This window comes from Nilaparvata lugens, chromosome 3, assembly GCF_014356525.2.
Source record: "Nilaparvata lugens isolate BPH chromosome 3, ASM1435652v1, whole genome shotgun sequence".
NCBI lineage: Eukaryota > Metazoa > Arthropoda > Insecta > Hemiptera > Delphacidae > Nilaparvata > Nilaparvata lugens.
The window spans coordinates 38,087,897-38,106,992 of NC_052506.1; the positions used below are offsets into that span (position 1 = coordinate 38,087,897).

General features: G+C 34.4%; 1 protein-coding gene across 19 annotated transcripts in view; it reads left to right on the forward strand.

Annotated features, from left to right (window-relative positions):
* LOC111054356 (period circadian protein) overlaps nucleotides 1-19,096 on the forward strand; it is a 105,034-nt gene that overhangs the window by 60,795 nt on the left and 25,143 nt on the right. For 14 of the 19 annotated variants that reach the window (XM_039423696.1, XM_039423703.1, XM_039423699.1 and 11 more), the window contains 11 exons: nucleotides 354-511; nucleotides 1,379-1,495; nucleotides 2,083-2,205; nucleotides 3,102-3,241; nucleotides 4,068-4,208; nucleotides 4,622-4,774; nucleotides 5,039-5,153; nucleotides 5,798-6,045; nucleotides 12,365-12,513; nucleotides 13,576-13,736; nucleotides 15,872-15,982. In XM_039423696.1, coding sequence (XP_039279630.1) covers nucleotides 354-511; nucleotides 1,379-1,495; nucleotides 2,083-2,205; nucleotides 3,102-3,241; nucleotides 4,068-4,208; nucleotides 4,622-4,774; nucleotides 5,039-5,153; nucleotides 5,798-6,045; nucleotides 12,365-12,513; nucleotides 13,576-13,736; nucleotides 15,872-15,982 — 1,616 coding nt within the window. The remainder of the gene's footprint in view (nucleotides 1-353; nucleotides 512-1,378; nucleotides 1,496-2,082; nucleotides 2,206-3,101; nucleotides 3,242-4,067; nucleotides 4,209-4,621; nucleotides 4,775-5,038; nucleotides 5,154-5,797; nucleotides 6,046-12,364; nucleotides 12,514-13,575; nucleotides 13,737-15,871; nucleotides 15,983-19,096) is intronic. The other 5 variants (XM_039423712.1, XM_039423698.1, XM_039423707.1 and 2 more) reach the window with 1 other exon arrangement.

Consider the following 19,096-nt stretch of genomic DNA (forward strand, 5'->3'; position numbering starts at 1 on the left):
ATTCAATGAGTTAGTTGTTGAATAAACAGTTTCAATTTTCAATTAATTTTCCATACTTAATATACCGTATGTACAATACCAATAATTTTTACAGGCTAAACTTGAAGATTATCGAATTCAGTGGCCTCTTGCAATTATTTTAAGCAAATAATTATGTAAAAAATAACCACTTGTTTTCCATCATCCATAAAAGATATCCCTTCTATCTAGAATATTAGTGCACACATATCAATTTATTATGTAAATGTGTTCAGTTGATTGATGAAATATTTGCTGTGGAAATATTTTCTGAAATAAGCTCCAACGTGTTTTGATTCAACTTGCTAATATTCTGGATTGAGCTTTTTGTACAGTGCTGAAGGATAAGAGCCAGCCCTATCGTGGCGGCAAGCCCTATCGTTTTCGAACGCAGAATGGAACTTATGCTCTTGTTGAGACCGATTGGTGTGGCTTTGTCAATCCGTGGACAAAAAAACTCGAATTTATTATCGGACAACATCGCATCGTTAAGGTAATACTAGAATCTTTTCACATGGAGGTATGTGCTGAGTTCTCATTATGCCATTTTCTAATTATGCTATTTATTACTGACTGTTAGTTGTACTGTATGTTGCATTATAATAGATTGTGAATGTAATGCTTCTCAAATAAGGATTTTACCGGTAAGTAATTGAAAAATGCTGCCACGTAATCTTAGAAGAATGAGTCCTTATTCTAAAGTTTTGTGTCTTCGGCTTTAGAAATAAATTTCATTTGCTATTGTGTCTTTTCATCACTAAGAGACAAGGAAATGTTGGACAATTCAATAGATTTGTTTTTGTTTGATACAGTGTTTTCTTTTACCAATCTATCAATAATTTATTCACGTATTACTGTATTTATCTAAGCGATATTGAGACACTGCTTTTTACATAGATCACGACTAACCAATAGAAGTGTCTTCAAAAATCACACTTATAAACACATCCATGTTTCGGATGGACTCGTTAATCTGTTGGTCCCGGCAGCCTAAAAAGCAGTCGTTAGGTCATATCAGAGGCCCTGAAATTGATCAGTTGCGACCTGAAAACTGTGACACCAGACCTGAGCCAGCCAGGTCACTCGATATTATTATTATTATTACACTCATTGAGACAATCTTTTTAGATGAATGTCTTCCTCCTCACCGACCGTGACAGTCTACTGACAGCATGACTGCCAATCTTACATATTATGTCTCCTTTCAGATATATATGGCTTCAACAGATATTCGTAGTTTGACATCCTTGAATCCTATGAATCCTTCTATCACGCATTTTTTAAATACATTATGACTTTCAAATGCTTATAGAATTATATGTGTACAGTTTTACGCCCGCCTTCTGTTAAAAATTTCCAGGGTCCACCACAACCAGATGTTACAAAAGTAGTAGAGCAGGACTGCTCTTCTATGTCTGAGGAGGTTGTCAAGCAAAGTAATGAAATAAGGGAGGAGATCGTGAAAATATTGAATGATGTAAGTCTTGTTAAAAAAATTATTAACAAATTTGTCAGGACATAAGAAGTAGATATCATACAACAAATCGAGCTGTCAGTCCTGTAATGCTATTAATTTATTAGCTATACATTTCAAAAACTAAGATACAATAATTTTAAACCAGAAACAAACTCCCTTGGTATCATTGATTGCTCTTATAACCACTTTTCTCTGGAAGCTATTCAAATATATTGAAGTAAGCAAAAAATAGGACAGTCATTGATTTTCTTGGAAATATGCGGTAAGAAGTTGAGTGATGAAATACCTAGGCCTATTGTTTTTCTGACAAGTTTAGTCTTTATTGGCAATTTATTTTGTTGACTAGTTTCTCTTCAACACGGGGACAGAAGAAAGAGAGAGCAGAATAAAATTGATAATATTCCATCACATAAAATTTAGTTCCATAATCATAAGACAAAGAACTACCATTTCCTCCATATCCAATCATTCATTATTATTCACAAATTGAAATATTTGGAATGATTAAATTTTATCTTCCAGATGATACTTATATTGAAGCTATTTTCATTTAGACTGAAATAGTTTTATTATTATTATTTTTTCAGACTGAAACATCTACAGATGAGGCCAAAATGAAAATAAGTAAATGTGGTAAGGAAATTATCACTTACATGGAAAAGTTCTTCGATGAAGAGAAAACTTCACAATGCAAATCGTTGCCTTTATCAGTAAGTTCAAATGATACTTTGAATTAATGTGGAAGGTCTTTTAATTTTTAAGCCTCATATATTTTGATTGACTTATATTCTATTAAAGCTATTTATTTTACGTTCTCATCAATTTTTCTCATTTGAATTGATTTCTGAATGAATGTGGAAGGTCTTATAATTTTTTATCTTCATATATTTTGTTTCATCCTATGAAAGCTATTTATTTTCCGTTCTCATCAATTTTTCTCATTAGTGCTGCGCATTATTTTTTTTACCAGCATCCTCAGTTTCAAGAATAAAGGGTTGGATCGGGTTTAGAGACGTCACCACTAGTACAGTATTTATATTTATTACATACTTTATTCAACAAGCTGGATCATAAACTTATAACAGGAATTTTTGTAACTGGCACCCGCCGAAAAACCCTCGGGGTTTGGCAGGACCCTCAATTGTTTGAATTGTGAATAAAATTTTGATTTGATGATTATGTATTTTTAAGTCTTAACTCCGGATTTTATTCCTGGTCTAGCCTTCTAAAATACACAAATCAAGATGAAACAATAATAATTATTGTATAATATACAGAATTATTCTTGTATAATACTACAAATTCAGTTCATTCTTAAATCGACATTATAGCCATAGTCGTCGTCTTCGTCTTGAAGTGCAACGTTTAAGGTCTTCGATATCAATAACTAAAAGTGCTTGAAGCTGTAAAGTATATTAATTATGCCTTTTCAGAGCGGCAACCATTGGCTACTTCATGCACTGTAGGGAATGATATGGATATTTTTTGTTTGTCATTTCACATGTTCAGGATACCTTATACCAGTTTTGGTTTTGGGTTGATTGCAAATATATTATGCACGTGATCGATGTAGATTATCATTTGAAGCATAACTGTTTGTTCGCAGTTCTTCTTGTCTTTTTCACAAGACAGAGATTCAGTGATGCTGGGAGAGATTTCTCCTCATCACGAGTACTGTGATAGCAAATCATCCTCTGAAACACCTCCTAGCTACAATCAACTCAACTATAATGATAATATAGAAAGGTAATTGAACTAAATAATTTACAGTCAAACGATTTCTCATGATTCTCAACGAAATGCATGGCACAACATGCTCAGTGAGCCAAAACTATATACGACTTTCAAAAGTTATCCACCAATAGAAATTCATTTAATTTTTAAAAAGGTTCCTTTCTCGAATTATTACTTGATAATGACTTTAACTTATATGTTAAGGATGTAGGGAATATTCTTTCATAATGTCTTTCAAGATAACTGAACTAACTATCTCCAGGCTCAGACTTCCCCATGAATAAAAATTATTTGTTCATTTATAGAATATTGCCAGTATTCAAGCAATACTTCGAGAGACTTCCTACTTTGCGTTTTGAATATGCCAATGATTATCATTATTTACTTGATTATTAACTTTATTCTAATGATGATGGATATTCGGCTATAAGTAACAAAAAAAAAAAAAACATTATTGATTATGGTTGTTTTAAATTTTATTTCGAGCTCAGATGCTCACTAATATTCACGGTATGGACAAACTTATCATAATTTGAGTTTATTTTCTAGTATGGTCCTCCATACAAAAAAAAATCGATTTAAATTTAGTTCGATTCCCAAAACAAGGTCCAAAAAATTCAAAACACTTTACCGTAAAGTACTAACCGATTATTTGACAACTACCTGGTCTTGACATGGTAAGGAGGTAAGGAAACAAAAGTCTAGAAAAAGACTGCTGTATTTAAAAATGGAATTGGTCCACTTTTCATGCGTGAATGGGTAAAAAGACTGCTGTATATGAAGGTGGGATTGGTCCGCTTTTCATTTATTCATGAATGTGTTGATTATATTGTTACAGGTTCTTCGAGAGCAAACCGAAGACAACTAGGTCGAACGAATCCAACGGCCAGAACAGCACAGAGCGCAATACGCCACCAGAGAGCAATGGCGAAGAAGAGGGGGGGAAACTGTCACCTACTGAAGAAATGAATTGCAGCAGGTCATTATCGTTCTATTTCCATCCATTTACACTGTGCCATAAACAATTTATCGTTATTTATGATATTTCAAGTGCCTGTCTCATGAAGGTATGGAGATGATAATATACTTTGTCATAAACAACTCTTTATGATTCTCTATAGGAATCCTCTATAGAACTTCTTTATACAAAAATCGCAATCAAGCAATTGAATAATTTAATCATCTCTTTCTACATGCTAATTATCTACATGTGAAACCAGAATCGATCATATACCGAGACTACTCCAAAGCTTGTGTTGTAATTTATTCTGATTCGTGAACAGTGATGTTAATCATTGTCGATGAAAAATGTTTGCAACATAATCATAATTGAGTGTGGATGCAACATAATGTCTTATCAAATCTAATTGCTTGGCATTGCATTTTTGCCAGGAACAGCTGCCTAAATAACGGAAGTGGGGGCAGTAGTGACTTGAGTTTTGGCAGCACTGGCAACGTTGAAAACTCAAGCAACGAAAATGAGAATAACTCTGGTGAAAACGGTTCTTATCGGACGCCACATCTCACCGAGGAATTATTATACAGGTAATAAAAAATCAAATTGTGTTATTGAACATGCTGATGAGAATTTATAACAGAATAATTTTAATATGTTTATCATAGTTGTTTGGAGCTCAGTGCCGATGCACAAGTTGTTCTTTTCCGACAGTGCCATGTTGTAATTGAATATTTATATTATTAATTTGTATGTAATTACTTTCATTTAATAAATGAATTTGAATCTAGATAAGTAGCATGAACAAGAAACGTGTTAACATTCGAACTGATACAAGTTGTCTTATGTTGTAGACACAATGAGAACATGGAGAAGAAAATGGTGGAGAAACATAGAGAGAGAAGCAAAACTGATAGAGAACTGAAACTAAAGGATAGTCGGCTGAAGAAAAGCTACGAGAAGCTCATGGTGGGTATAGAATAGAATAATGCACAAAATGCCGTTTTTGAAAGTTCTATTATAAAAAAGTAAATTAATTAAATCAATTCAAAATTGAAAAAAAACAGTTTTATTAATAGAACAAATAGTAGAAATATATACTGTATTATTTTTAATTATGTTTTGAAACGCTATGATTTCACGATATAAGAAATTGTTTGTTGTTTATTCCCCTTACTTTATGTCTATCATTTCGTACAATTTAGAATAGTCTAGGTGAGACCTGAAAACTCTAGACCTAAAGAAACCCGTTGACTCGGCATTTATTTGTTTTATCATACCATAATCACTTATATTATTCAATCGTTTATAGTCATCGAAATATTTGATGCACAGGCCTCAACACAGGTCCAATGGGGAATCGAATCTTTGATACAATTTGGTTCAATATCTTCTATGATCTTCTGATATATGGAGTGATAATAGAATATTGAGGAACAGGTAAACAGGAACATTATTGAAAATATTTATCCTATTTCTAAAATATTTCTCTTGTTAAATCTTACAAATCCTGCCTATTTTTTCATAATTTACTTTAATCACTTACTTCATTTACTTTAAATCTAGTGTTATGAATAGCTAACCAATAATAAGTGGGATTGTGTGGTTTGCAGGAAGCACAAGGCAGTCACGGCGTGAAACGGAGCGGCTCCCACTCGTGGGAAGGCGAGCCGTACAAGGCGATGAAGCAGACATGCACTGAGCAGCCGTCAACCACCGCCATCTACTACCCGGGAGAGAGCACCTCGGCCGCCACCACCACCCCCACCCCTGTCTCCGTTACCACCAACGTCAACCTGTGGCCGCCCTTCTCTGTCACCGTCACACCCATGCACAGCACTGCCGCCTGTCAGTCACACCTGTGAGTAACCATCGATAGCTCATAAGCTCAGTAATGACATCATTTTTCAAATGATGGTGGCGTGAGAAGGGAGTTGTGGCTTCTCTTTTGTATTTACCGATAGAGCAACCAACATTAGTGGACTCCTCACTAGCTGAACATATTGTTGTGGATTAACTGTCTATACATTTGTTTCTTCAAAGTAGTGATTGAAAAAAGAAATTAATAAAAACATATTTTTAATAATTGTCAGGTCACTGTGAGCACATATCTTCAAAAAGAAGTCCATTTTTTTTAATATATACATAAGGCATCCTTAAGTGATGGTTTTGAAACGGAAACTCTGAAAAACAGTAGTCAGTTATCTGAAAAAATAAAGCACATCCTTTCTTAAAAATACTAACTTCATAACTCATAATCTTTTGTGAAACTCGAGGTTTTCAGCCATGCACTAAGATAAACGTTGATTTGTACCGGGTGCGGCAGCAAAACTTCCTTTTTTAAAGTGTAACGCCATTCAGTCAGCTGATGTCGTAGTAGAGCAAAGTTGGTCTCGTTAGAAAGGTCAGACTATAAAGTTTTCTTCCCGACATGTTCAGTTGCCATCATGCATTGGAACAATGAGAAGCGTGAATTTGCCATTGAGACTTATTTTTCGAGCGGATATTCTGTGATCACAGCCCCTCGCGCATTTCGAAATAACTTTAATCTAGCCCCTTTGGCTACTGTCCCGGACCGGGAATCAATTTTCACGTGGGTCACTACGTTCAGACAAACTGCAATTGTGACAAGACGAATAATTGGAGTCCCGTGGCTAATTAGGTCACCTGAGAACATTGAGGCAGTGAGAGTTTCAATGTTGCGATCACCACAGCGTTCTGCGCGCAAACATGCGTCTGCTCTTGGACTTTCCACTCGTTCTGTGAGAAGAATTCTTCATGATGATCTTCATTTCCATACGTAAAAGATGGCAAGTGTGCAGGAACTTTCTGAACGTGACTTCAATTGAGGGAGCACTTTCCAAGACGCCTCATTTCAATTATGAGCGATTTGGAGTGGGCCTGCCCGATCTCCCGATTTGAACCCTTGTGATTTTTTTCTGTGGGGGTTTTTGAAATCCCTTGTTTATGTGAACCGTCAAAAGACCCTACAAGATTGCTGCTGCAATTGTAAAATTGAAGCCAAGAGCATCGATGAGACCTGATGGATTAGCACCATTTATAATAAGGGGTTGCGCTATGCTGTTATTGGAACCGTTGAAGTTCATCCTTGATTTGTCTCTTAAATTTGGAAAATTCCCATCTAGGTGCTACTCCGATTTTTAAGAGTGGAAATCTGTTCATGGTTACAAATTACAGGTCAATAGCAATATTGAATGCGATAGCTAAAGTGTTTGAAAGCATATTATATAAAAATAAATTCAATCTCATCCACTCTTCGATTAGTGAGAATCAGCACGGTTTTATGCCCGGACGGTCAACTGTGACCAATCTAATGGAATTCAGTAGTATCGTTTCATCCACTTTGGACCAAGGAGGCTGTGTGGATGTGTTTTACACGGATATTTCAAAAGCATTTGATAGGGTCAGTCAAGATTTTGCTGAAGAAATTGCCACATTTTGGTTTTAGTCAAAATATTTTGTCTTTTGTAGAGAGTTGCCTTGTTGACAGATTGCAATATCAGTGCACGGATCCAACTCAACTCAGCTATTTTCATAAATAGCTCAGTGGTACCCCAGTCATCGAATCTTGCACCTTTGTTTTTCTTGTTGTTTGTCAATGATCTGTCTGATGTGATCAAAGATTCACACTGTTTGATGTTTGCGGATGATGTGAAGGTTTTCAAAGTAATTCAAACACCCCAGGACTGCGCATCGCTGCAGAAAGTCATCAAAAATCTAAATTCCTGGTGCACTGAAAATGGATTATCACTAAATGTTGGTAAGTGTTGTTTTGTTTCTTGTACACGTAAACGGAATGATACCATGAATCACGCCTACAGCATTGACGGCAGTCAATTGCCGCGACACTGCAAGGTGAGGCATCTCGGAGTATATTCTGAATTATCATTGAAATTCAACTATCATATTTAGAAAATTGTCAATAAAGCAAATCAAGCTCTGGGGTTTGTGATGAGAACTTGTGGGGATTTGAGGGGTGATGAGGCTCTTGTCTGCCTTTATAAATCGCTGGTGAGGAGTGTACTGGAGTATGGAGCACCAATTTGGAATCCATATTCCTGTGGTATCATACTGGATTTGCAAACATTTCAAAAGAGATTTCTAAGACACATTTTCTACAGGGGATGCAATGCTCCATGCCCTCTTGGATTCCCTAGCAGGGAGCTCTGCAGGATTTTTGATATAGAGCCTCTCCATCATTGATTTGATGTTTTTGTATAGGCTGTTCAACAATTTCATTGATGCTCCTGGACTGCTGGAACAAATCATTATCCACATTCACCTTTATCGAGAAGATCTGTTTTTTACATTTAAAGTTGATCATTGTAGTTCGTTGAACCAATTTTTATCTCCCTTGAACCGCTTGCCGAGATTATTCAATGCTATTGCAAATGAGGTGGACATGTTTCATCTTTCGGAAAGACAGTTCCATCATGCATGCAGAAGGGTCCTAGTCAGCTGATATTAGCTTCATTAAGTAAATTAATTGAAGTTAAAGTAAAAATGTTTTCCAATAATTATCAACTGAATTGTAAACTGTTATTTATATTTTTTTCTTTTTTCTTCATATAGTTTATTTTTAATTTATGTAAAACTTTCCGTCTGATTATCCTGAGAGCGTTATTAGTATTATAAAATTGTTTGCACTATACAGAGTGTTTACGATTTCCCTACCAATACACTAAGGCATTGTTCCTGGGTAAAAAATTATCTAAATATCATATTTGAATTGTCCGGAGGCGTTCAGTTAATCACACAGCGGCTATTTTGCTTTTTTCATTTATTATTTTTCCTAAATAATGGTTGAACATACGAAATTGAAACTTTGCACGATCATTTATAGGAACTAGACAAAGCTAGAAAAAATTATTCTAATTTTTCAAATTCATAAAACAAAATGGCGGCCATTTAAAATGTTGTCTCTTAAATAATTCAGAAACCGTTGGTTTTACTACTTTTTAGTAAATATACTATAACTTTTTTAGTAAATTTAATTGCCTAACGATTGGTAACAGATTTTTTAAGATTGGACTAATATTAACTGAGATATTGTTGCAATGCAAACCAAGGCATGCTGATAGAGTCGCCTCAATGATGCAACAATCTCTATTTTCATTGCATGTTAATTGTAAGCGATTTTAGGTCATCTCAAACAATAAAATAACGTTAAATAACCCTCTAAAGGTGGGTCACTAACCACTAAAGCTGCTATATCACATTTAATATTAGTCCAAACTTGAAAACTCAGGTACCAATCGATAGACAATTAAATTTGCTAAAAAAAGTTATTCTTGTAAAGTTTTTGTAAAACAACGGTTTCTGAGTTAATTAAGAAAGAACATTTTAAATGGCCGCCATTTTGTTTTATGAATTTGAAAAATTAGAATAATTTTTTCTAGTTCCTATAGATGATCGTGCAAAGGTTTCAATTTCGTATGTTCAACCATTATTTAGAAAAAAATAAGTGAAAAAAGCAAAATGGCCGCTGTGTGAGTAACTGAAGACTTCCGGACAATTTAAATATGATATTTAGATATGTTTTTCACCCAGGAACAATGCCCTAGTGTATTGGTAGGCTGTACGTAAACACCCTGTATAACTTAGAACTATAAGCTGTGTATGACTTATTCGGATCTTATTGTTTTGTAATTTGGTTATCTTTTATTTTTATTTTTATTTTCAATTCTAAACTTATTTTCTATTGTTTATTTCATTGGTGTCAAGGAGGCAAAATGGATCACCGAACTGTTGCTTCCAAACATTTTTTGTATGAATGAATCAAATTAAGATTCAAAGACAAATTGATAAGGGAAGAAATTGCTAACATAACGCCTGCAATGCTGGCAGGAGTCATGACAAACGCCAGAAATCAGTTTACTCAGTGTATGGAGAATGGGGGACGTCACCTACCTGATTTGATATTCAAAACTAATTGAAAGAAAACGTTTTATATATATATATATATATATATATATAATATATATATATATATATATATATATATATATCACATAACAGAAGACACTTTAAAGTTTGTAATATAAATTAAAACAGGGGAAACAAGACAGAAATAGAATGAAAACACTTAAAAACTTACATTAGAAAAGGGGGAAATTTTCGGAAACTGAGTTTCCTTCCTCAACCGAGCAGACTGCAGTTTGAAATCAAACGGTCGTGTGACCACAGAGTACGCATGGAGAGTCAATTGTAGTTGCTCCGTGCGTCACACGACCGTTTGATTTCAAACTGCAGTCTGCTCGGTTGAGGAAGGAAACTCAGTTTCCGAAAATTTCACCCTTTTCTAATGTAAGTTTTTAAGTGTTTTCAATCTATTTCTGTCTTGTGTCCCCTGTTTCAATTTATATATATATATATATATATATATATATATATATATATATATATATATATATATATATATATATAATATATATATATATATATTATATATATATATATATATTATATATATATATATATATACAGGGTGTTTTAGAAGTAGTGTCGAGAATTTTAGGGTATTGTACCTGGATGCTAGGAGACTACAAATGTCATATTTGAAGTGTCCAAAACTCAGCGGTTATCCTTATAGCTGCCATTTTGTTTTTTTCACTTAAAAATTTTTATCTCAAGAACGAAATGTTGTATTGATCTGAAATTTGGCATGAATATTTATGCTATAAAGACTCAACTATAAAAAATAAAAAAAAATTTTCGTTGAAATTTTTCAAAATGGCGGCCATTTTAAATTTTTGATGGCGAATATCTCGAAAACCGTCCATTTGACAGAAAATTTACAAGAGACAAAAAAGTTAGCAAATTTTTTCACAATTCCAATGATACCTAATTTATTAAGATTGGTCGAAGAATAACAGAGAAATTAATTTTTTTCGGTTGCTGCAGCAGGTGCCATTCAAGATGATGAAAATGCTTTTATAGCAGTTCGACGGTCCATGATTGAAAGGTGCAGACTGTGTAATCAAGTTGAAGGACGGCATTTTGAGCAATTGCTGCATTAGTATCAGGGGAACGATTTGAGTGAAATTAATATTTTTCAATGTAAAATAAAATTTGGAGGAAAGTTATTCTTGTATATTTCTGTAATAAGAACGGTTTTCATGAAATTATAAAAAAAATTAATATTGATCTTTAAATGGTGAAAAGTGGTCATGCATGCAGTACGAAAAAAATTAATTTCTCTGTTATTCTTCGACCAATCTTAATAAATTAGGTATCATTGGAATCGTGAAAAAATTTGCTAACTTTTTTGTCTCTTGTAAATTTTCTGTAAAATGGACGGTTTTCGAGATATTCGCCATCAAAAATTTAAAATGGCCGCCATTTTGAAAAATTTCAACGAAAATTTTTTTTTATTTTTTATAGTTGAGTCTTTATAGCATAAATATTCATGCCAAATTTCAGATCAATACAACATTTCGTTCTTGAGATAAAAATTTTTAAGTGAAAAAAACAAAATGGCAGCTATAAGGATAACCGCTGAGTTTTGGACACTTCAAATATGACATTTGTAGTCTCCTAGCATCCAGGTGCAATACCCTAAAATTCTCGACACTACTTCTGAAACACCCTGTATAATATGTACATTACAAAAATAAATACAAAATTTCTGATCCGTACAATGTTTTTTTTTATTTGAAGGAAGTTTTAAAAAAGGAAGTTTCGCTGCCGCACTCTGTACGAATTTATAAATTTATTAATTCACTCCAAGTATTGATCACTTGATTGTGAAACTTCTAATTTTATTACTCTACTGTAATTATTTTATTAATTTGTTTTTGGAATTACATTTCATCGCTGAATTCATTATACTTTTTAGTTTGTCTTGTTTATAATTCCATGAGATCTAGTATTAGTCTATTATCTGAAGCATGATATCTGAATTATATTTTATGTACAATTATATCTACAATCTAAATTGTATTCTATCATGGAATAGAAATTGTATTTCTTGGATTTACTGTGCACATGAGTAACAAACATAGGTTCTCATTAAAAATAGAATCTCCGTAACTAACACTAAGATAGGTTTCAATAATATATGAGTTCATAAATAACATAATACGAGTGCATTTGTTCATTTATTCATGGCATAATATTTATATTTCCAGCTTAATTGTTTTACTTTGTTTAATTTTCAGAAATTACACAACCAATCTCTCCAACCCAATGATGCCGTTCTATTACATACAACCTGAAATGCCATCAAATGTTGCAAACCCCCCAAATCAGTCGAAGGGATCCTTACCATCCTACATTCATACGCCCTCGCCCTACGTTTCTAGTCAAGGTAAATAGACCTACTATCATTTTATAATTTTTTTGTTTTCCGAAACGTTAACCAACACATAACATATAGCATAATTTCGATTGAGATAATATTTCAATTTTTCATCATTGAAATGCTTATATTTAGAGTAGAATCTCACCATCTCATTACGATAGGATGACATGTTTCAATCCAATTCATTGTTACACTCGGTTGATTCCTAATTAACCAGGAGACAATAAACCATCACAATAATTATTGCTTTTGAAACAATGGATCACAGTCACAGAGGATATAATAATCATTACAATAGGCTAGCACACTTCAATACCATTATAGAAAAATTAAATTTTGAAAAAATTATCAATTTTCCAGCTTTAATCGGAATAAATCTGTTTAAATTAGAATGGTTGGTAAGTAGATTCTATTTATTGTTCAGCATTTTTCTTGAGGTACAGATATGTTATTTTGCTAGTATGATTATATGCTAATAGGCCTACCTAAATAAGAGTATGTGATGATTGTGATAAAAAAATGTTATCAGTTTCATTGTATACCAATCAAGAATTCTTTGTCATATTGTCATATCTAACATAGCTTCAAGTTTCAAGTTTTTATTGGGCCAGTTGAACATAGAAGTTAAATATAGCCATGTCACAATTCACATTGAAGAAACATACAATAAATTGCACAGGTACAACAAAATTGGGATCAAAGCAAATTTACAATTAGATCAGATAATTTAGTGGTCTCCTGTACTTGGGTATTATTTTAAAAATACAAAAAATCACATTAAATTAAATTGACTAAGGTGTTGTGATCAGCAGTAATGAATTCCTCCACTGAATAAAATGGATTCACAATCAACCACGATCTAAGTACTAAAGAGAAAACGTTTATTTGGCAAGGATCTAACTTGATTTGGTAGCAAGTAATGGAATTTGTAGCTTATCACAGGGTAGCTCGATTTATATATATTGTCATATGTCATATTTATTCTATTTAATTGAATTGTGATAACTTTATTATTATTTTTGTCCAATGAAACAAATTTTATGATTGTAATTGTGCTTGTATTTGCAGTGCAATACCTGGGAAGCATGATGTACCACCCGATCGCGATGCCCATGTTTGGAGCCGCACCCCTCATGTTCTCTCCCCTGACCATGTTGCCTGCACCCCTCGTGCCCACGCAGCCCATGAAGCCGCAGCCCAAAACAAACAAACCACCTTCCAATCATCAGGTTAGCAATCATTTAGAATTTATTCTACTTTGTTTCAAACTTTATTACAATATAATGGTTGCTCATTGGAAAGCTGAACTATCTCAATAAAAAAAACGCTTAAAAATGTATTCAAGAAATTATTTTAAAAGTATCAATAAACCATAATTTTATTTCGTTTCATAGAACTGCATAGCACAGTTGCCATAACAAGTCATATCATTTCTCGACATTATATGCACTATTTACATTCATTATAATATTCACATTCTCATCAAACTGTAGTGAGATTCAATTTAAACTGTCAGCATTCCTTATGAATAACATCATATTGCTCTACATCACATATTATATGTCTGCTCAAACATATTATTGAAGCTACTGTTATCCCGCTCACTCATGTTCTCAATTTATTTATACTTTATGGAGGGGGTTTTCCGTATGAGCTCAAGTGTGCAAGGTAGGACTGTGCCAATATATAAGAAAGGAAACCCAGAGGACATGATCAATTTTCGTCCAGTATCAATTATCCTAGCAATTGCAAGGACCTGAGACCCATATGAGAGACCAAATCGTTGAATATATAGAGGAAAAAAATTATGCTGGATGGACAGCATGGATTCAGACAGTGACAGCTGTATTAGCACTGATTGGCCGTGTCCTGTGCTGCTTTGAGGAGAGGAGATCTATGGCCTTATCTTAATGTGACCCGAGTAAGGCATTTGACTGCGTCCCTCATGGTGGAAGTTGGAGAGGTATGTAGTGCAGGGAGTAATACCACTACATACCTCTACAACTTCCTTAATAGCATACCATGGGGGACGCAGTCAAATGCCTTACTCGGGACTTTTGCGGCGTATCTTCAGGATCAGACACAGATGGCCACAGTAAATGGGATAAGATCACAGCCAGTGTTTTTCAGACATGGTGAACATGGCGATCTGGAGAAGCAAACACTTCTGTTTGCGGATGACAACACAATTATATGCACCAGTGGAACTTCATCAGGGGAGGCCAAGGAGTTGTCGCAAGGGAGCTTTGAGGCAGCAGTGCAGTGGTTCCAGAGAAACGGACTGAAACTCATTCGAAGTGAAGTTACACCATCTTGTTCGCACCCTAAGCAGGTCACCAAATCCTCATCCAGCCACGGTGGGACTGCTGGGCTTCAGGATTGATGAAAAGCTGTCATGGGGAGACAACGTGAATGCAGTCTGTACCAGATTGTTTAAAGTCACCTCCCTGCTGAGGAAATTGAAGTGCCTGCCAGGTTCCAGCCGGATATCTTCTTCTGAGTGCTTACTACGCCTTCTTCCACAGCATAATGAGTTACGGCCTGATACTCTGGGGTCATGCCACGGATGTTAGGGCGGTGCTCATCCTGCAAAAAAGGCGTCAAGAGTAATGACTGGTAGTGGGGACTCCACGTGAACACTGCAAACCTATCTTTCGGAGGCTGGGGATCCTCACGGTATATGGACAATACATCCTGTTGTGTCTCCGGTTTGTGAAGGAGAAGGTGAGCAACTTGTCAAAGAGAGGATCGATCCTCAGACGGAACTTGAGAGGAGGAAGCATGATTGAGCTGCCCCAGATGCCGACTCACCAAGACGCTGGAAGACATCCATACCTTTCAATTAAAATGTGCAACTGCTTGCCACTGAGAATCAGGGATTTGGAGGCTGGCAAATCTACGAGGACCATGAAGACATGGCTGCAAGAGAATTCTCTTTATTCCCTCGTTGAGTTCCTAGGAAGCTCATTTGATACTTGTGACACTGTTCAAATATGACTCTGCCAATCCAGGATCCTGGTCGTAGGCGAAGCGGAAGGTAATCAAAGATTTAACCAATTCTGACAGTTTTATGTTTTTGTATCTATAGCCTAATCTCCACGCCAGAACAAAACATGATACGATAAATTGACCAACCAGAAAGGAAATCTTCCTAATGTGTTTAGACTTGAATAGATTCCAACATTATATTGCTTTACATTTCATGACCTAATATAAGAGTTCATAAAATAAAATACACAACATTTCATCTGATTGAATTTCTCAATATTGCTTCGCATTACATTACATCAAGTTTGGTTGCATATCATTGTATTAGATTTTATACTGAAACTAATACTAAAATATAAAATTGGGATTGTTGCAGTCGATTCCGCCTTGCACCAAGCCAATACAAAGACCTTCATCTCAAGCCACCTCGGCCAAAGCGGAACCAGGCTCAGCTTTGTGCAGTATCACATCAAATTCGCTCCAACAGGTAACAACGCATGAATTAGTCATGTCTTCTCACGTTGAGCAAGTGATAAATATTATGAAAATAACTAGAATACTAAATATCTCTGGTTAAGATATACCTCACTTTAAAATTGGGCTGGTTCACTAATTCGATTTTGGTGTCTGTGGCATCCAATTTTTGAAACTAAGAGTGAATAATTTCTCACTTCATCTTTTATCTTGGTATTTCCCAATATTTGAATATATGATTCAACTTATATTAAATATTTACAGATAATATTGAGCCTCTTCCTAAACTTTTCAACCCAGCTGTAACATGTAAGTGGCTTAAGTTGAAAATTACGTAATGCTTCAGAACTCTTCAATTTCCAACTTTTCACCAACCAATCACATTTAACTTAGTAGTCACTAATGTATTTTCAAGTATGAACGACCCAATTAAGTAAGGAATCAATTATTATATAGGCTAAATCATTGTTCTTTGAGATTTGAGATTCTTGTAAAAATTCTAAATCTGTGAATCAAATTTTTGAATTTTAGTTTTATGTGAATACGGTATGTCTCTTGAATAGAATCTCTTGAAGAACATAAAAATTGAGCTGTACAAATTCTGCTTCAGTTACTATTCCGAAAGAAGGTGATGGATTCTATTGATTGATAGACCAAGTATGATTCTACGAAATCTTTATAATCATTATTATCAAATACTTACATGCTTGAATAATTTATTACATCCTTGAAGGTAAATATAAGGTAGCGCAGATAGATCAGGTTATTTCAAAATACTTGTCAATTTTAAAGGCATTGGATTGGAATAACGTGCAAAACGTTTAGTTAGTTACATTGGAAGTTGGTAAAAAAATACAGTTGAGTTAGTTTTTAAAAATGACATTCATCAAATGCCCTCCTTCTCGAGTAACGCATTCTTGGAGTCAGTTCTTAACGTTCTGCATTGCCCGCTCAAGCACATCACCACAGCAATTGATGATCACGTCAATAATTATGACATGGACAATATGTGGTTCCAACAAGACGGAACCATCTTGGATTTTCGAGAAAATCAAACATTTTTATTTTTCATGATTTTCATCATGGATTTTCGAGAAAATGAAAAATTTTTATTTTTCATGATTTGCTCATACCGCTAGGATATCAGTTTAAACTGTATGCCCAGGCCGTTTGATTTCCCGTAATGGAGATTTGCATTGGCCCCTTTGCTCACCAGACCTCACGGTATGCAACGTTTTCCTATGAAACTATTCAAAAGCAAGGGTCCACATGAACAAACACTCGACCATTGAGGAGTTGAGGGCAGCAAATCACAACGAAATCGCATAAATTGTTGGTGATGTGCTGGAGCGGGCAATGCAGAACGTTGACGACCGACTCCAAGAATGCGTCGTTCGTGAAGGAGGGCATTTGATGGCTGTCATTTAAAAAAAATAACAACTAATTTCCTGTTGATAAACTTTCATTGTAACTACACGTTCTGCAATTAATTTCAATCTCCCAATACCTTTAAAATTGACAGTTTTACAAGTATTCTTAAACCACCCGATCCATCTCCGCCACTCTGTATATGTAATCTCCACATTTCAAATCATAAAAGGCTTTTGGGATAGTACGTCTACTAATATGTTCTCTCGACTGCACACTTAATTATCTTGTTAACACATCAACCTGTCAACTATTCAAGTTATAGTTTAGATCAGATAAGATTCAGTCATTAATACTTTCAAGAGAGTGAATCTTTCGCATCATGAACTTTCTTCATTCTCCTATAAACAAGAATTCTATTTTCTAATCCTCTATCTCCTTCTGTTTATTTATTCCCATCTTGTAAGTGTTAGTGTTTGTTTTATAATTTCATTTTGTTATAACCTGTTACACTCCTAATTCACTTATTATTTTTCAAGAATTTGATGGAAACTTTATTGGATGCAAATATTGAATGTGCTCAACAATGACGCCTCTGGGGTCGTTAGAGCAATGCACATAGCTGACATAGAGATGGTATGTGCAAGTTAGCTTATATTCGAATTTATAACTGTGTATAACAATACCATTTGATACAGCCTATTCGAGGAATTTGAATAGTTTATACGTTAATTTCAGATATTTTGATTTTAGATATGATACATGTAGTATAACAATGGGTTTTGTTAAAAAATGTTTTTCTTACATGGCAAGAAAATCTTCCAAATGTTTAATTCTCCTCTCTCAATCGCACTCTTATTAGCCGACTGCGCATTGACTTCGCCAATCTTGACAGAAATGAAGGCATTTTATCCATACTTAAAAAATTCTGAACTCATACTAATATTTAAAACAAAAACAAAATATTAATAACTTTAATAAATTGAAAAGTTTGCACTTAATGGCTTCTTGATATGACCACATTTTCGTCCTTACCTAGAATTGGATTGATTCACTTTTAGTCAGTCACTCTACTCAATATATTTCACATTGTTCTCCTCTTTGACATTGCTTGAGGAAATTCTCGTAGATTTTCTTATAATCGGAATGTTTTGAGGCATACTATTGCACCAGTCTTATAGATATAACTTGATAATCTGGTTATAACATTTTCTTTTATAGATTTCATATTTCGTTTTGTATTTTATATTTTCAAATTTTGATTTGTCCTATAGCACGGTATTGATTATTAGTCCAGTCACTATATACATTGATGCATGCAATGTATATTGTAGTTCTGATTTTTCAATAAATTATTTGGGTACTTAAGAGAAGTCCAGAATCAATTTCTTCATGCAAAATTTCCTTGTGCTAGATACAGGGTGGCCCAAAAACCTCGTATTTTTGGCTCATTTTCCAGTTTTCAGCTATTTATGCCAAATCTCGTAATCGGACAGAAAAATTGGGCATTATTTGTGTATTGTAATATGGGCTTAAGTACACTCAACAATAAATTTTCCATTTTTTGACCGAATTTGACTTATGATGCATGATTTTGGACCGCCTTGACGAGCCGAGAAGAATGAAGTGTACGATGAAATCTGAGCATTGAGTCAAAAGTTATAGTGTTTGAAATTTTGATCCTTGAGCGCGCCTCTCCACTAGGAAATACTGAAATGAAGTGCATCTAACGGGTGATTCTCATATAACATAATCTCAT